General features: G+C 35.9%; 1 protein-coding gene across 3 annotated transcripts in view; it reads left to right on the forward strand.

The window, feature by feature from the left end:
* Positions 1 to 1,050: 1,050 nt before the first annotated feature.
* The window catches only part of FANCL (FA complementation group L), an 80,093-nt gene continuing 61,228 nt past the window's right edge, over positions 1,051 to 19,915 (forward strand). Inside the window, exons 1-5 of one of the 3 annotated variants that reach the window (XM_029231592.1) lie at positions 1,075 to 1,178; positions 1,926 to 2,056; positions 10,389 to 10,447; positions 12,451 to 12,511; positions 14,920 to 15,032. In XM_029231592.1, the coding sequence (XP_029087425.1) occupies positions 14,979 to 15,032 (54 nt within the window). In that variant the 5' untranslated portion in view covers positions 1,075 to 1,178; positions 1,926 to 2,056; positions 10,389 to 10,447; positions 12,451 to 12,511; positions 14,920 to 14,978. Of the gene's footprint in view, positions 1,179 to 1,925; positions 2,057 to 10,388; positions 10,448 to 12,450; positions 12,512 to 14,919; positions 15,033 to 19,915 lie in introns of all 3 variants that reach the window. The other 2 variants (XM_029231591.1, XM_029231590.1) reach the window with 2 other exon arrangements.

Here is a 19,915-nt window from a genome sequence, read left to right on the forward strand (position 1 = left end):
CAGATGGTTGGGCCTCACTCCCAGAATTTGGGATTCCCTTGGTCTGAGACAGATGAGTGAAAATTTGCCTTTCTTAAAGTTCCCAGGTGATGCTAATGGTTCGAGGATCACATTCTGAAAACCACTGCATTATTGTAATTTTTTTTTTTTTTTTTTGCGGTACGCGGGCCTCTCCCGTTGCGGAGCACAGGCTCCGGACGCGCAGGCTCCACGGCATGTGGGATCCTCCCGGACCGGGGCATGAACCTGTGTCTCCTGCATCGGCAGGTGGACTCTCAACCACTGCGCCACCAGGGAAGCCCTGCATTATTGTAATTTATATTTAACCACTGAGGCAACATCTTTGTTTTTCCCTAAGCATCCAGAATACTCTTATAATTCTTGTCAAAGAATCTTCAAGAAGTCTAACCCCATTCTGAGGGCAATAAAAATGATAGGGTGTATGTCTTACTCATTTTTGCACAGCCTGCAGCCCCTTATAATGATGTTTTGCAAATACTTGGGTTCAAGAATGTAATGCACTGAGTATGATTGGAATCAAGTAACTGTGCAGTAAATATTAAGTTCTTTATTTAACCACCCCTTAGTAAAAGGGAATGGATAATTACCATTCCTCAGTTAGAAATATGTTCAGGAAGTGTTGTTAAAGAAAAATTAACTTCGGTTCATTAAGTCCATCAGCAATTTTCCCTCTTGTTTTGCCTTGGATATTTGTGAGTGCAGTGCAGCAGAACTAAGTCTGGTGTTGACTTGAGTCTGGTTTAATATACATATCCAAAAGGGTTCTTGGGACAATCAAGGCTAGTATGAGCTTGTTCGGTCAGACCTGTGAACCTAAAAACAAGCTTTCCTCCTGCCTCCAGTTGGCGCCAATTCTGCCTCCCGCCAAGCGGCATCTATTCTGGCTGACCCTGAGCTCAGGTGTCCCGAGTAGCCTCAGACCTTCATTTCTGCCCGCGGAAGCCTCGAAGTTTCTTCCCGCCAATGGCACGGGTTTCCGCCTCTCTACGCCCTAGGCGCAGGCAGGACTGCGCATGTGCGGGGCCCAGCGGCCGCTGGTGCGTCTCCGCGGATCGAGAGCCATGGCGGAGACGGAAGCGAGCTTGCTGCGCCAGTTCCCACTGCTTCTACCCCAGAACCAGGCGAAAACCGTGTATGAAGGATTCATTTCAGCTCAGGTACTCGCCCGGGTGTTGCTCTTTCGCTAGGAGAGCCTCCTTCTGGCGGCGCAGCCCCGGCCCTGAAGTCTGTGACCGGAGGGGTTAGGGGCTCGAGTTTGTGGGGATTGAGAGGGGCGGCCAGTAAGGACTCTTAGGAGACTAGAAGTTTGAGAACCGTGGGCCGTTGCTGGAAACCCGTTCCTGGCTGTCGCCTCCACGCCTGGGCCGGGGTCGCTGCCCGGGACAGGACGCTGGCAGGCCCGCGTACGCGCCCGGGCGGGGAGAGGACGGGGCGAAGGGCCACGCCCCCTCGTCCCCGCCACTCGCAGAGTTTTGCCTCGCTCCTAACTGTGTCTGTCCCACGTTTGAACTTTTGTTTTAATTGGTCAGTTTTTTGCTTGTCTTTATTCTAACATGCCCCACCCCCACGAAGGTTGGAGGCCATTCAGAGGGGAGTCTGCGCTCCCTCATTATATTCGTGTTTCCTGCAGAAAGAACGTTTTGGAGGAAAACCTGATTTTGGCTCTCTGCCAAGTCCTGGTTACCGGGTCTCATCACTTGGCGATGTTTTGTAGGAAATCTTGACAACCGAATTAATTACCTTTGCTGATTCCAAGTGGCCTCTCTTGTGGAGTTCATTACCCATAGTAAACACGTGTAGAGCTTTGAAGTTTACAAAGCGCTTTCCAAGTACAATATCTCACTTAATCCTCAGGCCTCAGAGGCAGGAAATTTTTAAAAAAAGTCTTTATTCTCGTTTTATAGTTGAGTAAATCAAGGCATGGGAAAGTGGAGAGATTGTTACTTGTCCATGATCGCAACGGACTCCCTTAAACTCAGGCTATCTGATTCCACTCCTGGGTTTTCCTTCTCTACACTGCATCAAGCTACCTTAGGTGAGAATTTTGAGTATAGACTTTGCTTCCTGGCCATTACATTCAACATTGTGCCCTCTCCCTGAACAGCGCACTTACTTTTTGAGAATAGGGGCCATATTCTAGGAATTAACATGTGTTTTGAAGTTTCCTCAAGACACATAGTAATCTCTCAAAAATATTGAGTGAATTATTAAATTCACATGTTAAATGAAAATTTTACCTACCCCTAGGAATATTAAGTGTAGAACTAATCCTAATACACTGATTAAGGAAAGGTTAAAGACCATAGACTTGGACTTCTTCATTTGTTTTCGGATTCATTGTGACTCTTGCAGAAAGTAGAGGTTAAACATCATTGTTACTTCTGGAATAAAGTTAATTCACGTTTTCCTTCCCCAATTGGAAGTATTGATCTTGAATTACCTCGTTGGAAACTTTCACAGCATTTAGAAAAATTGAAGAGATGATACTAAGTTCCATTTTTATCAGAACCATGTTGTACCTAATTTTAGGCATTTTAAGGAAAGTATTTTGTATTTTATGTCTGTATCTGGTAAAGCCTCTTAGAAAATATGTGTAGCCATCAAAATTCAGATTAGATGAAATTATTTTATCCTGGCTATAGCTACAATTCTCATTTGTACTTGCTTTAAGCAGCTTGTTGAAATCCTAACCTAAAGATTTTATTTAACATTGTTTTGTTTTGGTGGAGCTGGTTTTGTCTAAAAATGTGTCTTGTATATAATTTCAAATTTATAGAAAAATAGCAAGGATGTAGGAAGAATTTGAGTATACTCTTTAAGGGGGTTCACCATTTTACATTTGCCCCTTTTGATTTATTATTCTGAGTCTGTGTATGTGGGTGGATGTGTACACACATTATTTCCTTGAACAGTTTCAGATTAAGTTGCAGACATAGTGTTCCTTTATTCCTGAATACTTAAGTGTATATTTCATGAGAACAAGGACATACCCATACATAACCACAATTGTTAAAATCAGGAAATTTAATCATCATATAATACCATTACCTAATCTGGAGTCCAAATTCACATTTTGTTAATGTTGCAATTATACATTTTTTATACCTCTTCCCAGCCCCTAACCATCTGATGTAAAATCTCACATTACATTTAGTTGTCGTGTCTCTTTAATCTGGAATAGTTCCTTAGTCTTTCTTCGTTTTTCATGAACTTGACATTTTTTGAGTACATGTTGGTCATTAGGTAGAATGTCCCTCAATTTAGATTTGTCTGATGTTTCTTCCTCATTAAATTCAGGTTATGCAATTTTGACAGATACGCCACAGAAAGAATATTGTATCCTTTTTAGGGAGCGAGATGTCAGCAGGTGTCATTATTGATGATGTTATCTCTGATCACCTGTTTAAGGTAGCATCTGCCAGATTTTCCTATTGTAATTATTAAGTACTTATAGGAAGCTACTGTGAGGCATCAAACCCCCTCCTCCCCTACCCTGTTGTAGCAGCCATTGACTCTTGTTTGAATCAGTTAATTGAGGTTTGCCAATGATGATTTTCTAACTCTGTCATTTCTTCTATATTTGTTAATTGGCATTTTGTGATAAAGAGTGGCTTTCCCTTTACCATTTATATCAGGCTCATGGATTTTAAAAATAATTTATCTAATGGATTATAATCCTTACTTCCCTATTTGATGTTTAAATTGTCCCAGATTTGGCCAGTGAGAGCACATTTTTATTGATATGTTTTTAACGATTTGCATTTTCCTATCAGCACTGTTTTAAAAGTGTCTTGTAAATACTGACATGTAGTGTTTTATCATCATTTTTTAGAACTTAATTTTAATTTGTAGCTCCCCTGCACCTGGGAGTTATTTAATAGAAGATTAAAATTTTTGCTCATGGAAGGTCTTGTTTCATTTTAATTTTGTCATTTCTAGTTTTATTGCATCATGATTAGACAGTGATGTTTATAAAACTTCAACTCTTTGTAACTTAATTGATCCTTTAATTTTAAATTTTATTTATTTGTTAGTGATCTGTGTGAATAAGTGTTTTCTCTATTATTGGGTTCTTTCTTTTCTCTTGAGTGAGCTTTGGTAGTCAGTTTCCTTCAAGGACTTTTCATTTCATCTGAGTTTTTGAATTTATTGGTTTAAAAGTTGTTTTTAATATTCTCTTATTATCCTTTTAATGGCTCTAGGATCTGTAATGATGCTCCCTATATTGGTTACCTTTTGCTGTATTCCACACCTTAGTGGCTTAAAACAACAAACATTCATTATCTCACCTTTTTTATGGATCAGGAATTTGGATGTGACTTAGCTGGATGATCCTGGATAAGTGTTTCTCCTGAACTTGCAGTGAAGCTGTTGGCCAGGATGTCTCTTATCTAAAGACTTGACTAGAGCTGGAAAATTTGCTGCCAAGATTGCTCATTCACATAGCTATTGACTTCAGGCCTCAGGTTTTTACTTCTGAGGACTTCCTCAGTTCCTCACCACATGGACCTCCATAGTGTTGTTTGACTGTCATTACAGCTTGGCAGCTAGCTTTCCCTGAGTAAGTGATAAAACAGAGATCAAGCAGAAAGCTGCACAGTGCTTTTTCTCCCCCAGCCTCTAAAGTTACACATTTACTTCTGTTTTATGCCGTTTATTAGAGGCAAGTCTCAAATCCAGTCCATATTCAAAAGGAGATGAGGCACCAACACTTAAAGGTAGAAGTATCAAAGAAATTATGAATATATTTTATAGATATCTCCTATGCCCATTCCTGATATTGGTATTTTGTGTCTTTTTTTTCCCTGATGCATCTGGATAGAGACCTATAAGTTTATTGATCTCTTCAGAGAACCTACTTTGATTTCGTTCATTTTTCTCTATTATTTTTTCTGTTTCTGTTTCATTGATTCCTGATCTTAAATTTCCTAATTTGTTTGAGTGGGAGATTAGGTCACTGATAATGAGACCTTTTTCTTTTATAATGTAGATGTTCAGTGCTATATGTTTTCTTTCAAACATTGCTTTAGCTGTATCACACAAATTTTGGTATATTTTCTTTTTTTTTTACAGTTCAAAATACTTATTAATATTTTCTTTGACCTATAGGTTACTTAGAAGAACAATATATCTCTTAATATTTGAGGATTTTCCAGATATCTTTTTGATATTGATTTATAATTTAGTCCCAGTATAATTCGTATGATTTGAATTCTTTTAAATTTATTGGAACTTATTTTATGGCCTAGAGTATGGTCTATTTTGGTAAATGTTCTGTGCATACTTGAAAAGAATGTATATTATGCTGCTCTTGGGTAGAGTGTTCTATAAATGTCAGGTCAAATTGGTTCATAACACAATTCAAGTTTTGTATATACTTACTGATTTTCTGTCTGTTTGTTCAGTTAATGAAAGCGGGTGTTGAAATTTCCACGTACATTAGTCCCCCTTTATCTGCAGGGGATATATTATTCCAAGGCCCCAGTAGATGCCTGAAACTGTGGATAGTACCAAATCCTATATGTACTATGTTTTTTCCTATATATTCATACCTATGATAAAGTTCAATTTATAAATTAGGCACAGTAAAAGAATATCTAAATTGCCAGTGTCACTACTCTTGCGTTTTGGGGTCATTATTAACTAAAAGAAGGGTTACTTGAATACAAGCACTCAGATAGTAGGACAGTGGATCTTATAACCGAGACAGCTATTAAGTGACTAACAGGCCGATACCCTGGACAGAGTGATTCACATCCTGGGTGGGATGGAGTGTAGCAGCGTGAGATTCCATCATACTACTCAGAATGATGCCCAATTTACGACTTAAAAATTGTTTGTTTCTGGAATTTTTCATCTAATATTTTCAGTTGACCACAAATGACTGAAACTGCAGAAAGTGAGACTGTGGATAAGGGGGGGCTACTTTATAATTTTTTTTTCAATTTCTGCTTTCATTTCTGTCAGTTCTTCCTTCATATATTTTGAAGTTCTTTAGGTACATAAACTTTTAGGATTGTAAGCACTCTTGCTGAACTGACTCCTTTATGATTCTGAAATGATCCTTTTTATCCTTGGTAATAATCTTTGGAATCTTGGCATTTATATTTTTTGATACTAATGTAGTGACTCCAGCTTTTTTTTTTTGATTAGTGTGGCATGGTTTATCTTATTCCATTCTTTATTTTATGCTTACTTGTGTCTTCATATTTAAAGTGGATTTCTTCTGGGCCTTGCTTTTTTATCCAATCTGATAAGTCATTGCTTTTTACTTGGGGGTTGTTTAATTAACCCTTTACATTTAATGTGACTGTTGATATGGTTGGGCTTAAATCTAGTATCTAGCTGTTTGTTTTGTATGTGTTCTATGTGTTCTTTTATTTATTTTTTATATTTTCCCTGTTTTCTGCATTTTACATTAATTGAGTTTTATAATTTTGTTTTATCTCCTCTGTCAGCTTATTACCTGCTTTTTTTTTTTTTTTTTTTTTCTTAAGTAGTTGCTATATTTTGACTCTCTTTTCTGGTGTTTGCTCTAGGGTTTACAATATACACCTTTAATTTACCATAATCTACTTTCAAGTATACCTCTTCCCTTATGGTGTAAGAATCTTACAGTAGTTTACTTGTATTTCTAATCTCCTGGTTTTGTGCTGTTGTTGCCATATATTTTATTTCTGTTTATCTTATAACCTTCCCAATACAGTATTAATTCTCTTTTAAGCAGCTGATTAGCTTTTTTTTTTTAATTAATAGACTTTTATTTTTTAAGAACAGTGTAGAGTTACAGAAGAATTGAACAGATGGTAAGGAGAGTTCCCATGTACCATCTCCTTCCCCACACAAACGCAGTTTGTCCTATTATTAACATATTAGTATGGTACATTGTTACAATGAATGAACCAATATTGGTACATTATTATTAACCCAGGTCTGTACTTTATTCATATTTCCTTTGCTTTTACCTAATAACTTTTTTTCTGTTTTGGGTTCCCATCCAAGATACCATGTTATTATGTCTCTTTAGGCTTCTCTTAGCTGTCATGGTTTCCTTGTTTTTGCTGACTCTGACTTCTTTATGATTATGAAATGACCTGCTTCATTGAGGAATACTAGTCAAGTATATTGTAGGATACTACTCTACTAGAATTTGTCTGATGTATTTCTCATGAATAGGCTGGGGTTATGTGTTTTTGAGAGGAACATCACAGAGTTTAAGTTCCATTTCATCACATCATATTAAGGGTACACATTGTCAATATGATTTATGACTGTTGATATTAACCTTGATCACTTGGCTGAAGTTGGGTTTGTCAGGTTTCTCTACTGGGAAGTTACTCTTTTTTCCCCCCTTTCCATACTGTACTCTTTGGAAGGAAGTCACTATGCGCAGCCCTCACTAAGGAGTGGGGAATTATGCTCCCCCTCTTTCAGGTGGAGTATCTATGTACAGTTGACCCTTGAACAATGCAAGGGTTGGGGTGCCAACCCTCATGTGCTCGAAAATCGACATATCACTTTACAGTCCGCTCTCTGTATCCATGGTTCTGCATCTGTGGATTCAGCCAACTGCAGATTGTATAGTACTACAGTATGTATTTATTGTAAAAAAAAAATAAATCCATGTATAAGTGGAACTGCACAGTTCAAACCCATGTTGCTCAAGGGTCAACTTAATTTATCTGGAGTTCTGTATGGGAGATTCATTTCTCCATTAATTCAATCATATCAGTATGGACGTATGGATATTTTACATTTTGAGTTATATTCCAATGCTACTTTATTTGTTGCTCAAGTTGTTCGAGCTTTGGCACAGTCAGTTATCCTTTAAAGAGATTTTTAAAACTAAGAAAAAAGGTCTTTTATATTTACCTGTATATTTACTGTTTCTGATACTCTTGTATATCCAGATTTTTCACCTTGTTTCATTTACTTTCTTCCTGAAGTTCTTCCTTTAACATTTCTTGTAGTGCATGTCTGCTAGTGATGAATTCTTTCAGTTGTTTTCTGTCTCAAAAAATTGTTGATTTGGCCTTTTGAAAGATACTTTCACTGGGTATAAAGTTCTAGGTTGACTGTTTTTATTTTAGTGCTTTAGCAATGTTGCTTCGCTGTCTTACATTATTATGTATGAGAAATCTCTACTCCTTTTTATCTTTGTTTCAGGAGTTGTGGCACATGGGCTCAGTAATTGTGGCTCGCGGGCTCTAGAACGCAGGCTCAGTAGTTGTGGCGCACGGGCTTAGTTGCTCCGCGGCATGTGGCATCTTCCCAGACTAGGATCGAACCCGTGTCCCCTGCAGTGGCAGGTGGATTCTTAACCACTGTGCCACCAGGGAAGTCCCAGTAGCTTAGTATTGATGGAGACATTATCTTTGTGTCTGTGAACGATTGCAATAGTTTATTAAATTCCTCATTCAAGAATACCCTCTTTTGTCTGCAAAGTGCAGTTTACTTTATGGATGAGTTTTTTTGGTAGTGTTGAAGGAGGAGTTGAGTGTTTTTATTTTGTTACAGAAGATCCTAAGTCTACCATAGTTGGTACTTTTTCCTCCTAACACCCAGTTTCCAAAGGATATCTCTTTTACCATCTTCTTCTACATTTCTTATCCAAGATGAGATCCTTGACTTTTGCGTTGATAATAAGTCCCCTCCCTGTAATTAGTGCTCTGATTAACCAGAAGTGTTTATTATTATTTGCACATAGTCCAGTCCCCTCTTCTGTCTTCCATGCATTTTTTTTTTTTTCTGAATCCCCTAGCTCTCTAAAAGGACTTGATGTGGGGGCCCCAGGGTGGAAACCACTGGAGCCCCAGGGTGGGAGACACTGGAAAGTGGTTTAAATTTTTCTTCTTAGAGGTAATTTTGAAGTTTATGGTATTCTCTTTCTTCTGATTCTGCCGAAGACATGGGATTTTTGTGGTTCTGTTTGTTCTTAATTTTGATGTATATAGTTTTTTGGAATGATATGTGGAGAGATTCAGATTTAGGCAACTGTCAGTACTTTTGTTCCCTGTTAAGTCTGGAAAATCTGCTTCATGAGAGCAATTAACATTTTTTCTATGGTTTGACTAAAAAAAGATAATTTTGGACATTTTCTTGAATCAGAAAAGTATTATGGCATGTGACATGGCATTTGCCCTTTTAAAATGGTTGGATTTTGCAAATAAGGGACTTTGGAATTTTATTCTTTCACATAACAGATCAGTAGAGTAGTTTTACTATTTTTCATGTAAATTTTGAATTCCAGATTGTTCTTACACCTATGTGTGGGATGTCTGTAAAGTTAGGTTAAAGTTACTACATAATACCTTTTAGCGCTTTAATGAAATAGTGAATTATTGTTACTTGACCTTTTGAAAAGGTCAGTAGTACATTTTGTTTCATTTTTTTAAAGGACATTTGAATGTAATGAAAGTCAGAACTGCAATATTACCATGAAAGTAAAGGTTATGGGGTACATTTAATTGTGTTCCTCTATTTTTGAAACTGCTTTGAGGGAGACTGCTAAAATTCTCGTGGTAATTGTTTTTCAAGAATTTTATTACTCTTTTTCATTTTATACTGTTGGAGTAAAAGATTATATTTCTGTTTGTCTTTTTCTGCTTACCTTTGCTCAGACTTCATGTGTCTTATCCTATTTAAGGTACAAAGTTTAAGCTGCTTACCCATTCACTTTCTCAAGAAAGTAAAACTGAATATATTTCTCAGAGAACTGTCCTTCTTTCCTTGGAAAGATTCTTGAGTAAAATTTGGTCTTTTCAAATGTATAGTTAATGAATATTTAAATTAAAATAACTTAATATTTTAGGGGTTTTATTAAAGTTCTGCGAGTGTGGGAGAATTAAACATACTCTGATTTATGAAAATATTTCTGTCTATATATTTAGATTATTTAAATATATTTTCTCTTTATTGAACTCTGGAAAATTACAAATATGAAGCCTATAATTATTATATATTACTTTACATTATGATTTTTTGTTCCGTATTCAAAGCAATTTGAAGGAATTTCCTTTTTCTTTATTTCCTAAGAAATAACGTTTAAATTTCTTCTTTATGTCTACATTAACAATTTCTTAGTATTTCTTATTTATGTGAGTAAATTTTTCTTTAAAAACAAAATCCTATCTTAGTGTTTTGATTACCCAGCAATCACAAAGTTTCTGACAGACATTTTTGAGTTATTTTCCCTCAAATGCACTATTCTGTTGCTTATATTTTAGCAAGTATTTGGATAAAGTTGATACCTTTTAGAAAATAAAGGAAAATATTGCCTTTTTTATGTGATTCTGTTTGACTTCTCTTTAAGTGAAAGATGAAATGAATCTTCTTTTTTGAATGAACCTTCTTAATGTTTCCCACAGGGAAGAGATTTCCATCTTAAAATATTGCTGCCCAAAGATTTACAACTGAGGAATGCAAGGTGATGTGGTGTTTTGTTATATACTGTACATGCATCTTGGTGGGATGAGCAGTCGTTAATCTGGTATAAGCTGATTCTAGTCATCAGAGTTCTGCCTAAAATGCTTATTAATCAGTTAACCAGAAGCATTTCTGATTTTTCCAAATCAGTGTGCTTTGTAAATGATTTTCCCTGGTGTTGAAGTGTTTTTCAATGGTAACACATTCTCTAATTTATTTATTTTTTAGTTAAAGCAGTGAACAACAAGTGAGAATATTTGGAGAATACAAAAGAATTAGAAAACTTTGTTTCCAGCTTTTGATTGATGTTAATTATGTGTATGTTCAGTCGTGGGAAGACCCCCAGTTCGGTCCTGATAGAAATTAGGTGTCAACATGGGCTGTTGGTATGGACAGCCCTTCAAGGAATGTCAAGAGACAAGATTAGAAATTTAGGATTTAGGTAGCACCTAAAATCTCTTTTCTGCTCCAGAATATCTGAGGGTAGGAAGGGAGGAAGAATCCAGAGACAGTTACAGTAGAACTGACAGGATTTTGTGACTGGTTAGAACTGGCAGGTAAGACAGAAAGAGGAGTGGAGGATTCTTTTCAAGTTCCTAACTCGGATCACTAAGCTAGAGAAGAGATCACAGATGGGAGAAGTAGAAGAGGAGTTGTTTTAAGACATATCAGATGTTAAATATCAAGAGGAGATTTTTAGTAGGTAGTAGTGGTTTGGTGTGGAACTTGAGCATGAAACTTGGAATGGAGACGTATGTAGAAGTCACAGTAGGCGTAGGATTTGGGGCCATGAGTATGGATAGACTTTCTAGTGCCTGCATGGATAGAGTGAGAAGAGAAAGCCAGTGACAGAATCTTGAGGGCATAGCAGTGTTTAAAGGACTGGTAAATAAAGAGGACCTTGGAAGAAGACAAAGGATTGACCAGAGTAGTAACAGGAAAACTTCAACAGTTGTCTCTGAAGCCAAAGAAAGAGAGGCTTAGAAGGGGAATGGTTAACAGTGCTGACTGTTGCAAAGGGATCAGGTTAGATTGCATAGGTTTCATGTAGTGGTTGAAGCCAGCTTTTATTGGGGTTTTGGGAGTGGGTAAGTGGGTAGAAAGGAAATGTAAACAGTATAAACTACTTTGAAGAACAGGAGTGGCCAGAGAAGGGTGTGTAGTCAAGGAGGAGTTATAATTATGTGGTTTTTTAAAAAAATAAGATTTGCTTGAACAAGTTAATATTACGGAGGAAAAAAAAAACTAGCAGAAAATAAGGATACCACAGTAAAGGGATAATTAGTGAATTGATGCAATTGAATTGGTGGGAAGGGGTGGAAAGCACATTTGATGAAGGGGTTTCCCGTGGGCTGTTGAATGAACTACTCTGCCTCTATGATAGGAGATAGCAGTGGAAATGAGGGTTAGCAGACCAAGAATGGAGGGTCATGATGTTTTGAAAAGATCATGGTTGGGAAAACTCTGAGGGGCTTTCTACTTCTAGGTAAGTAAAAGCAATTCCTAGAAGAGTTACTTACCTAGTAACATTGAGAGTGCAACTGAGGTGAGCCAGTAGATAGATGAACATTAACTTATCACTACTTACACAATTAAAAGTATGTCCTTAATCTGGAATTGAAAGAAGAATAGATTGCTACATATGCTTTCGCAAATACAAGTTCTGTTTATTATGATCAAAACTGTTGTTTTTATTTAACCTCTCTTGGAGAAGAATCCAATTCAAGAAAACTTTGCTTTGGATATGTTAAAAATTTTTTTAAAAAGTACTGTTTTGTTTGCATGTTGTTTGCTGATTGCAGTTATTTATATTTTGAATAAAATTAGTACCGACAGTTGGAAGACATGATTTTCAACAGTACCCGTGATAAAAATTTTATTAACTTGTCAGCATTATCTTTATGTCATTCTTTTCTATGTATGTACATGTTTGAGTTAGCATACAAATAAGTTTTTCCTTTTAATTCTGAACAATGAATAAACCATGTTCCATTAAAATTTTAGATTACTGTGTAGTTGGCAGCTGAAAGCAATACTTAATGGATATCATCGTGTAGTGCAACAGGTAAGTCCTTTAAAAGGTTTGTTTTAAGCGAGGGTAAGAAGTTACTAAATATACTCTATTTTAAAGACCTATTTTGCAGAGTGTTACAACTGGTTTAGTAGTTGCTGAATTCTGTAGGTTTCACCTCTATCTAGCAAATATTTTAAGGATCCATATTTTATATAAAATGTTTGCTGTCTCAGAATCCTCAGCACATCTCCGGCTAGCATTTGTGTCGAAACTTTATTTCCATCCTTGAGACTTTAGGGTCTTCAAATGCATACACCCTATCCACCTGAATAGTGGTGGTACCAAAAAATCCCAGGACCCATTTGGGAGTTGAAGGATATCTGTGGCAAAATGCGATTGTAGTTCAAGATTAGCAACAGAAAAGGTGAAGTGGAAATCACTTAGGATCATGCATGCATATGTAATGAGAGTAGATGTAAAGGCGGCATAGGTGAGATATAGGCAGGATTTATTTAGTTATTCTTTATTTTTAAAAAATTTTATAACTGTAAGTTTGTACTTTTGACATCCTTCACCCACCATCCACCTCTCCATCCCAGTTCAGTTATTCTTAATGTTTAGGTTCCTCTACCTGAAAATTCCTTCAAAGATTTTTGTTTTTCTCTAATCAATTACTGAAGGAACTGAAAATAATGAAATGCCTCTTGTAGGAAAATAAATGGAAGTAGAAGTGCCTTTCTTTTAATGCTTTATTCAGTTGTGTGTTTTTCCTGATTTCCTATACTTTCTCTCTTAAAGCAGGTTATTATCTATGAAACTGACAATGACAGTTACTCTCACTTAAAGCAGTACTGAACCACAAAGAAATATAGGAAATAAACTATTTGATTTGTAGAATGTAGGCTGTCGCTGCTGGCAGTATAATTACAGCAGATATTTAAGGGGATGTTTAAATTATTTCCCTCTGTTTTCTCTTCACCACCCCTTCCCCATCCGCTGAGACTATATTGTATACTAAAGTTTAAGAAATGAATCTAATGAAATATCTAAATAGCTTGAAGAAAAACTGTTAATGAAGACTAATAATAATAATAAATTCTATAACAGTTTTTCTCCGCCAATTCGCCAAGAGAATTCCTAGAAAAAGTTCCAATTACTGATCTCCTACCTGCCCTCCAGTTGGTCATGTAGAACCCAGTATTAGTTTCAGTCTTTGTTTTATTCCAAAGTCCAGTTGAATGTTACTATTCTTTCCTTGTATCATTTTTAACTTTAGTAAATATGGGATGGGGGGGTCAGCAATTTTTTTCTGTGAAGACCTGGATAGTAAATTTTTCAGGTTTTGTGGACCCTTAAGATCTCCGGCATAACTACTCTACTGTGCCCTTGTAGCACCAAAAGCAGCCTCGACAAGAGGTGAATGAATAGGTGTGGTTGCATTTCATTATGACTCTGTTTACAAAAACAGCTATTGGGCTGGATTTAGCCTCTGAGCTGTAGTTTGCACACTTTGGTATAATTTATTATTCCTCTCTAGTAACCTACAGGGGAAATATTGTATAGAAGAAGGGAAAGTCAAAGACTTGTTCTACAAACATGTGCCCACACAAAGCTGTGTTAAGATGTGAATCATATGTCTCATGTATTGTTGAAATATCTTCGATTATTATTTTTCTCATGTAAAGACAGAAATTTACATATCCACTTCAGAACTGTGTGGTGGTGGTGCAGTGCATCAGAAAAAGTAACAAAAATAACATTTTGATTTCAAGCAGAGAAATGATGTAGAGATTTGTCTAAGAAAGCAATTTTAAATGAGAATTTTTTTTGCTTTCTTTAATTCTATAATAATTTTCTTTTAAAAATCAAAGATTTCTAGGAAATGGAGCCATGACACTTTAATTCATTATACTTCAGAAGTTATTTCCTTTTTGCCATTTTATTGTAACTGTTCTACCTTATTGAAAGATTGACTCTTTTTGAATTAATACGGGTTAGTTGTGAAAGGACAAAATTAACAATTATAGGTAGTCTTTATTAAGGTAAAGGAAAAAAATTAAAATAGGCAGTTTTATTGATTAGTTGTTAATTTATTGCTCTGACTAGATTCTTTTAATTGTATAGATTTCCTGATTTTTATATTTTATGCTCCTCTTAACACTCCATTCATACTTTATTTTTTTGGTAAGTAGTGCTGTGGTTTGCTAGATTGCTAAACTTGACAGTAGTCAGTGCTGAAGAAATAGAGGAATGTGTGAGATTTTAAGTGACATTCTTACATAATTCAGTATATCTCACCAAAATAGATTTGAGGGCTTTAATTACTCTTTCAGAATGAAATTGGTAGGAATAATAGGGTTGATGGCCAATACTTTAATTCTTATACTTTTAAGATGTAGATATAGCTAACACTTTTTTTTTCCATATTCACATGGACTTGGATTTTATTTCCATTTCAGCACGTGGAATATTCATTGTACACATGAAATTAATTGGAAATGTTGTTTTGATCTAGAGAATGCAGCACTCTCCTGATCTAATGAGCTTTTTAGTGGAGTTGAAGATGGTTTTGGTAAGAATTTGTTTCCTAACACTGTCACCATATGCTGTAAATCTTGAATGTTTTTGTAATTCCTTTAAAAACCAAATGATTAGAACTTAAAACTTCTCAACTCCCAATCATTAATGTCTTATTTTACTCTGTGCATAAATACAGATGGTACTTTTCTGAAAGTAAAGGAGTAGGAGTAGAACTATGTGTAAGAACCAATTTGATTGTATCCCTAAACTGGGCACACTTGACACTAGTCTTGCACAGGTGGTGAAGAAATAAAATGTACTTCTGGTCTGTTAGAGAATGTCACATCTACAGAGAGATTAAAAAGTCACACATAAAGATATAATGCAATGTATAAATAATTTTGTATACAACTACAGATTTCTGAAAAATTTGTTAGGCTTCATTCCATATATACAGTTACATATGATAATTGATTATTCAGTTAACTATACATAAAATACTTGATTAACAGAAGAGGGAAGACTACAGGAAATACCCACGGGCCCATGACCTAACTTCAAAGTTTTGCCAATCATATTTTTTCCCCTGCTCTTTTAGGAGAAAGGGACTGGAGCACTTTAAAAGAAACCCTGGATGTTGTATCCATTTCTCCATAATATGTCAGATTATACGTCTAACGCTTAAGAGTTTTTTTGTCTGTTTTAAAATATGCTGTTATAATGCCAATAAAGTTAGTGCTAATTCTTTATAGCTGCTCTGTTTGTATCAGTAGGCAAACACAGTCCACACATTATATTTAGTTGATATGTCTCTTAAGTTTCTTAATTACTTCCTATAGCAGCGTCTCCTCTTCCCCTCACCATTTTCTTTTTCTTCTTCTCGTGCCATCTACTCATTGAAAAGCCAGATTATGTGTCCTATAAAATTTCCTGCATTCTGGATTTGGTTTATTAGATATTCATGGCGTCTTTTAACATATTCTTCTACCTTTTTTGTAATCTGGCAGTTAGATCTAAGGGTCTCCACAGAACTGGGTTCATTTGCTCTGGTAAGAATACTTTGCGCTCTGTACTTCTCACCCTGCATCAGGAGGTACATGGTGTCTGATAGTTCCTCGTTTAGAGGAGTTAAGATTGATCAATAGGTTTAGATCCATCTAATATAAAGTTTCCCATCAGCCTATCACCTACTGATTTTAGCTTCCAATGACAGTCATTGACTACATCCACTTTTTCATTAGGGATTGCAAATGGTGATTTTTAAAAATCCATCATCTATATTTATTAGCTGAAAATCTTTTACAGAGAAGAATTTCCCTTCATCAGTTATTTGGTTAATTTGTGGCATAGCTTATACAGGAGAGATAGGATAAATGCTTGTTTCTTTTTCCTTTTTTTAAAAAGTCAATTTTTAGAATAATCAGTTGGTGCCTAGCAACTCGAAACTAATGCTTTTTTTAAAATATTATTATGAACCTGTGAGTTTTTAAATATTTTATTAACTTTAGTCCATTGCAGTCATTATTCAGTGCTTAAACTGTACCATTTTTGGTCAGTGTAAGCCCCTTCATGTTGGCTCCTGAGTTCTTTTAACACAACCCAAGCTTTGCTTTATGACACCATTTGCCCCAGTTTCATTGTCATCCTATTTTTCCGAAGAGCTATGGTTTTTTTTGTAGGAAATGGTATTTGAATGCCACAGTCTCAAAACTGGAGTGTTCATTGGTATTAATTCTAGGCCTTTTCAGTGGACAAAGCCTGAAAAAAATGCTTTTTAGAAAGAAAAGAATCATGAGTTCATTTCAAAATTTTCATTTCAAATTTGGCATAGGGATTTTACTTCTTTGACTTTATGCTTATATCTCTTTTTAATCTGAAAATTTTCATTTCGAATATTAACATAGTCATTTTATTATGTTTTTACTTGTATGTTTTACTTATGCTTTTCCCATATCTATAAAATATTTCTTTATATTTGTTTTACAAAATTACAATACCAATATATAGCTACTGACAACTGAAAGCAGTTTGATATTTCTTTGTGGTTCTTTTTTGAGGCCTTCTTATTGTTAGGAGCAGCCGCCACATATTCAGAGCTTATTTACTTGCTAGATTCGTCTTGAGTCCTTTTTTTAATCCTCATAACAACCCGCTGAGGTGGAGCTTTGGTGAAAAGTTTGGGATCAAAATAAAGAGTATAAAAAGAAATCAGATTCTAAAGTTTAAATTTTGACTAATTAATTTGTAAACCCTAATTAATAAGGATTATCAACATTCATTATCAATTTCGTCAAAGGCCACAACAGGATAACCTTAAAAAATGTAAGGTGAAGAAGTGAAGCGTTATTTTGGTTTACATCTCCTTGACATTGAACAAGTTTGAAAAGCTCCTCCTTTTGTCTTTTTATCATAATTTTGATAACCTGTACAAATAGGACGAAGGTAGTGATCCCCAACCTTTTTGGCACCAGGGAGTGGTCTTGTGGAGGACAATTTTTCCATGAAGCTGGGGGGTGGGGGGGTGGGGGAGTTGGGGGGATGGTTCAGGCGGTAATGCGAGCCATGGGGAGCCGCAGATGAAGCCTTGCTCACTTCCCCCGCCACTCGCCTCCTGCTGTGCATCACCTCCTGCTGTGTGGCCCTGTTCCTAACAGGCCTCAGACCAGTCAGCGGCCTGGGGGTTGGGGATCCCTGGAGTAAGGGAACCAGAGTAAAAACTGTATATACTGTGGCGCATTACTACTGAAGCTAACTTTAAGCTCTATCGGTCATTTAATTTTGAAGAAATACTCATTAGTTTAAAATAATTGGAGATTGATCTCCAATTCACAATATTCTATTTAGTACATTTGTTATTGCATTTCTGAGTAAAATGAGATCCTATACTTTAGCTTTCTGAAGAAATTGTGGACAGAGTTGGTGATACTATTGCACATTTATGGCACTGTACCTAAAAATGTAAGAATTTGTAGTTTATTGGGTTGTATTGTTAGTAATAGGGTTCATTTAATATAATCACTGGTGAAAGTATTGAGAATGTTGCCCAAATGAAATCAGTAGGTGTTGATCTTATTTCAGGAAATTTTGTTAAATCTCTCATGGAGTTTCCTAGTAATAACTAGGCGTATAGTAGGAGCTTGTACATATCTGATAAATGAACAGTTGTTTTTTTGCGGTACGTGGGCCTCCCACTGTTGTGGCCTCTCCTGTTGTGGAGTACAGGCTCTGGATGCACAGGCTCAGTGGCCATGGCTCACGGGCCCAGCCGCTCTGCGGCATGTGGGATCTTCCGGGACTGGGGCACGAACCCGCGTCCCCTGCATCGGCAGGCGGACTCTAAACCACTGCGCCACCAGGGAAGCTCTGAACAGTTGTTTTAAAAGAACTCAACAGGGTAAATTATTTTATTCCTTTTTTATGGCTGAGTCACTGAGTGCCTAAGGCCTCAAAACTTGGAAATGTTTAAAATTAGGAATTAAAACCTGTTTGTAAAGCCTGTGTTCTTTCTACTATGTACCTTTGCTTCCTTGTCCACAAAGAACACTTTGCTTCTCTGCCTTTGCCCTTTTCTCTGTTACAGTTCTAAAACAGGAATAACTTGTCTGACCCAAGGTAGAAGGCAGAGTTTACAAATGTCATATACCTAGATTAAAGTACATTTTTATTATTATCCAAGTTTATTTTAACCTTCAGTATACGTGAATAGTAGTAATTAATATTTTTGAATTAAAAAAATTTGCAAATAAATACTGTATAGCTATTACATCTATAAGTCCAGGAACAATATTGACATTAGTAGTAGTATTAGTAACAGGATAATCTTAATAGTACAAATTTATTTCTGTGGACCATCAGGCTATCTATATACAGCATTAGGTATTTAGTTTATAAAAAAGCAGTGTACTTTTTGTCTTGTGGGAGCTTCCCTTCTAATTCACATTGACGTTCTGGGCTTTACAAACCTGCTTTCACAGTTTGGTTTGTTTGCTTGTTTTTATCCTAAAGCAGATTCAGAACTCTATTAAAGTAGTTTCAGTAAACAGTCCTGATTTTGAAACGCTATTTTGTAAAAATCTATTCTTTCTAGTGCTACCTCAATTTAATTGTCTCCTATCCTTCCTTAAAAAAAAAAAGGATAAGGACTACTAAGTATATACTTAAACAAATAAAAATTTAAACTTATTATTAGGGTTACCAGAAGTATTTATAATTTTTATACTTCTTCCCATCTGGTTTTGTTATTTATTATATCTGGTTTTTAATTTCTTTATTGGTTTTTATTAATTAATTTCTGGTTTTATTATTTCTTTTTATAATAACCTTTTGATAATCCAGACCATGTGAACATCTGTATAGATACATTTATTTTTACTTTCCAAATAAGGTATCTGTCTAGGTTAGCACCTTTGAAATAACTGGTAATTTTCAGCCTCAGCAACTCTAGTGATATTTGTATTGCTTGTAAAAATGTAAATTTTAGTTTTGTGTGGGGGAACATAAACCATCTTAAAGATATCATAGGTGGGCTTAGCAGGGAAAGGAGCTGTGATCTAGCCAGATAGATGACAAAACACTTAGCTGGTCTGGGAGTAATACAGCATGTAAGTCAGTGAAAGAAATTAACAGGTATATATTTATTGTGATAATGAAGGGTTTTTGTAAGAATGTGATTCACAGAGGTGTGCAGATGTATCAGTCTAGGCAATATACAGAGTTCAGGCTTTTCTTTAAAGGTACATGTTTCTTTATATCAACAGGAGTAGAAAAATAGTGAAGCCTTGAGAATGAGGAGTTTGTGTGTGTGTGTGTGTGTGTGTGTGTGTGTGAATTTTTTTCATCTCTGATAGGCATAATAGTCTAGGAGACCATGAGAGTCTTAAGTTTGTATGGTGTAATAATTGACAGTTTTACATGACCTTCAGTACAGTCCTTTAC

This window comes from Monodon monoceros, unplaced genomic scaffold, assembly GCF_005190385.1.
Source record: "Monodon monoceros isolate NGI ecotype Baffin Bay Population unplaced genomic scaffold, NGI_Narwhal_1 Super_Scaffold_19, whole genome shotgun sequence".
Classification (NCBI taxonomy): Eukaryota; Metazoa; Chordata; class Mammalia; order Artiodactyla; family Monodontidae; genus Monodon; species Monodon monoceros.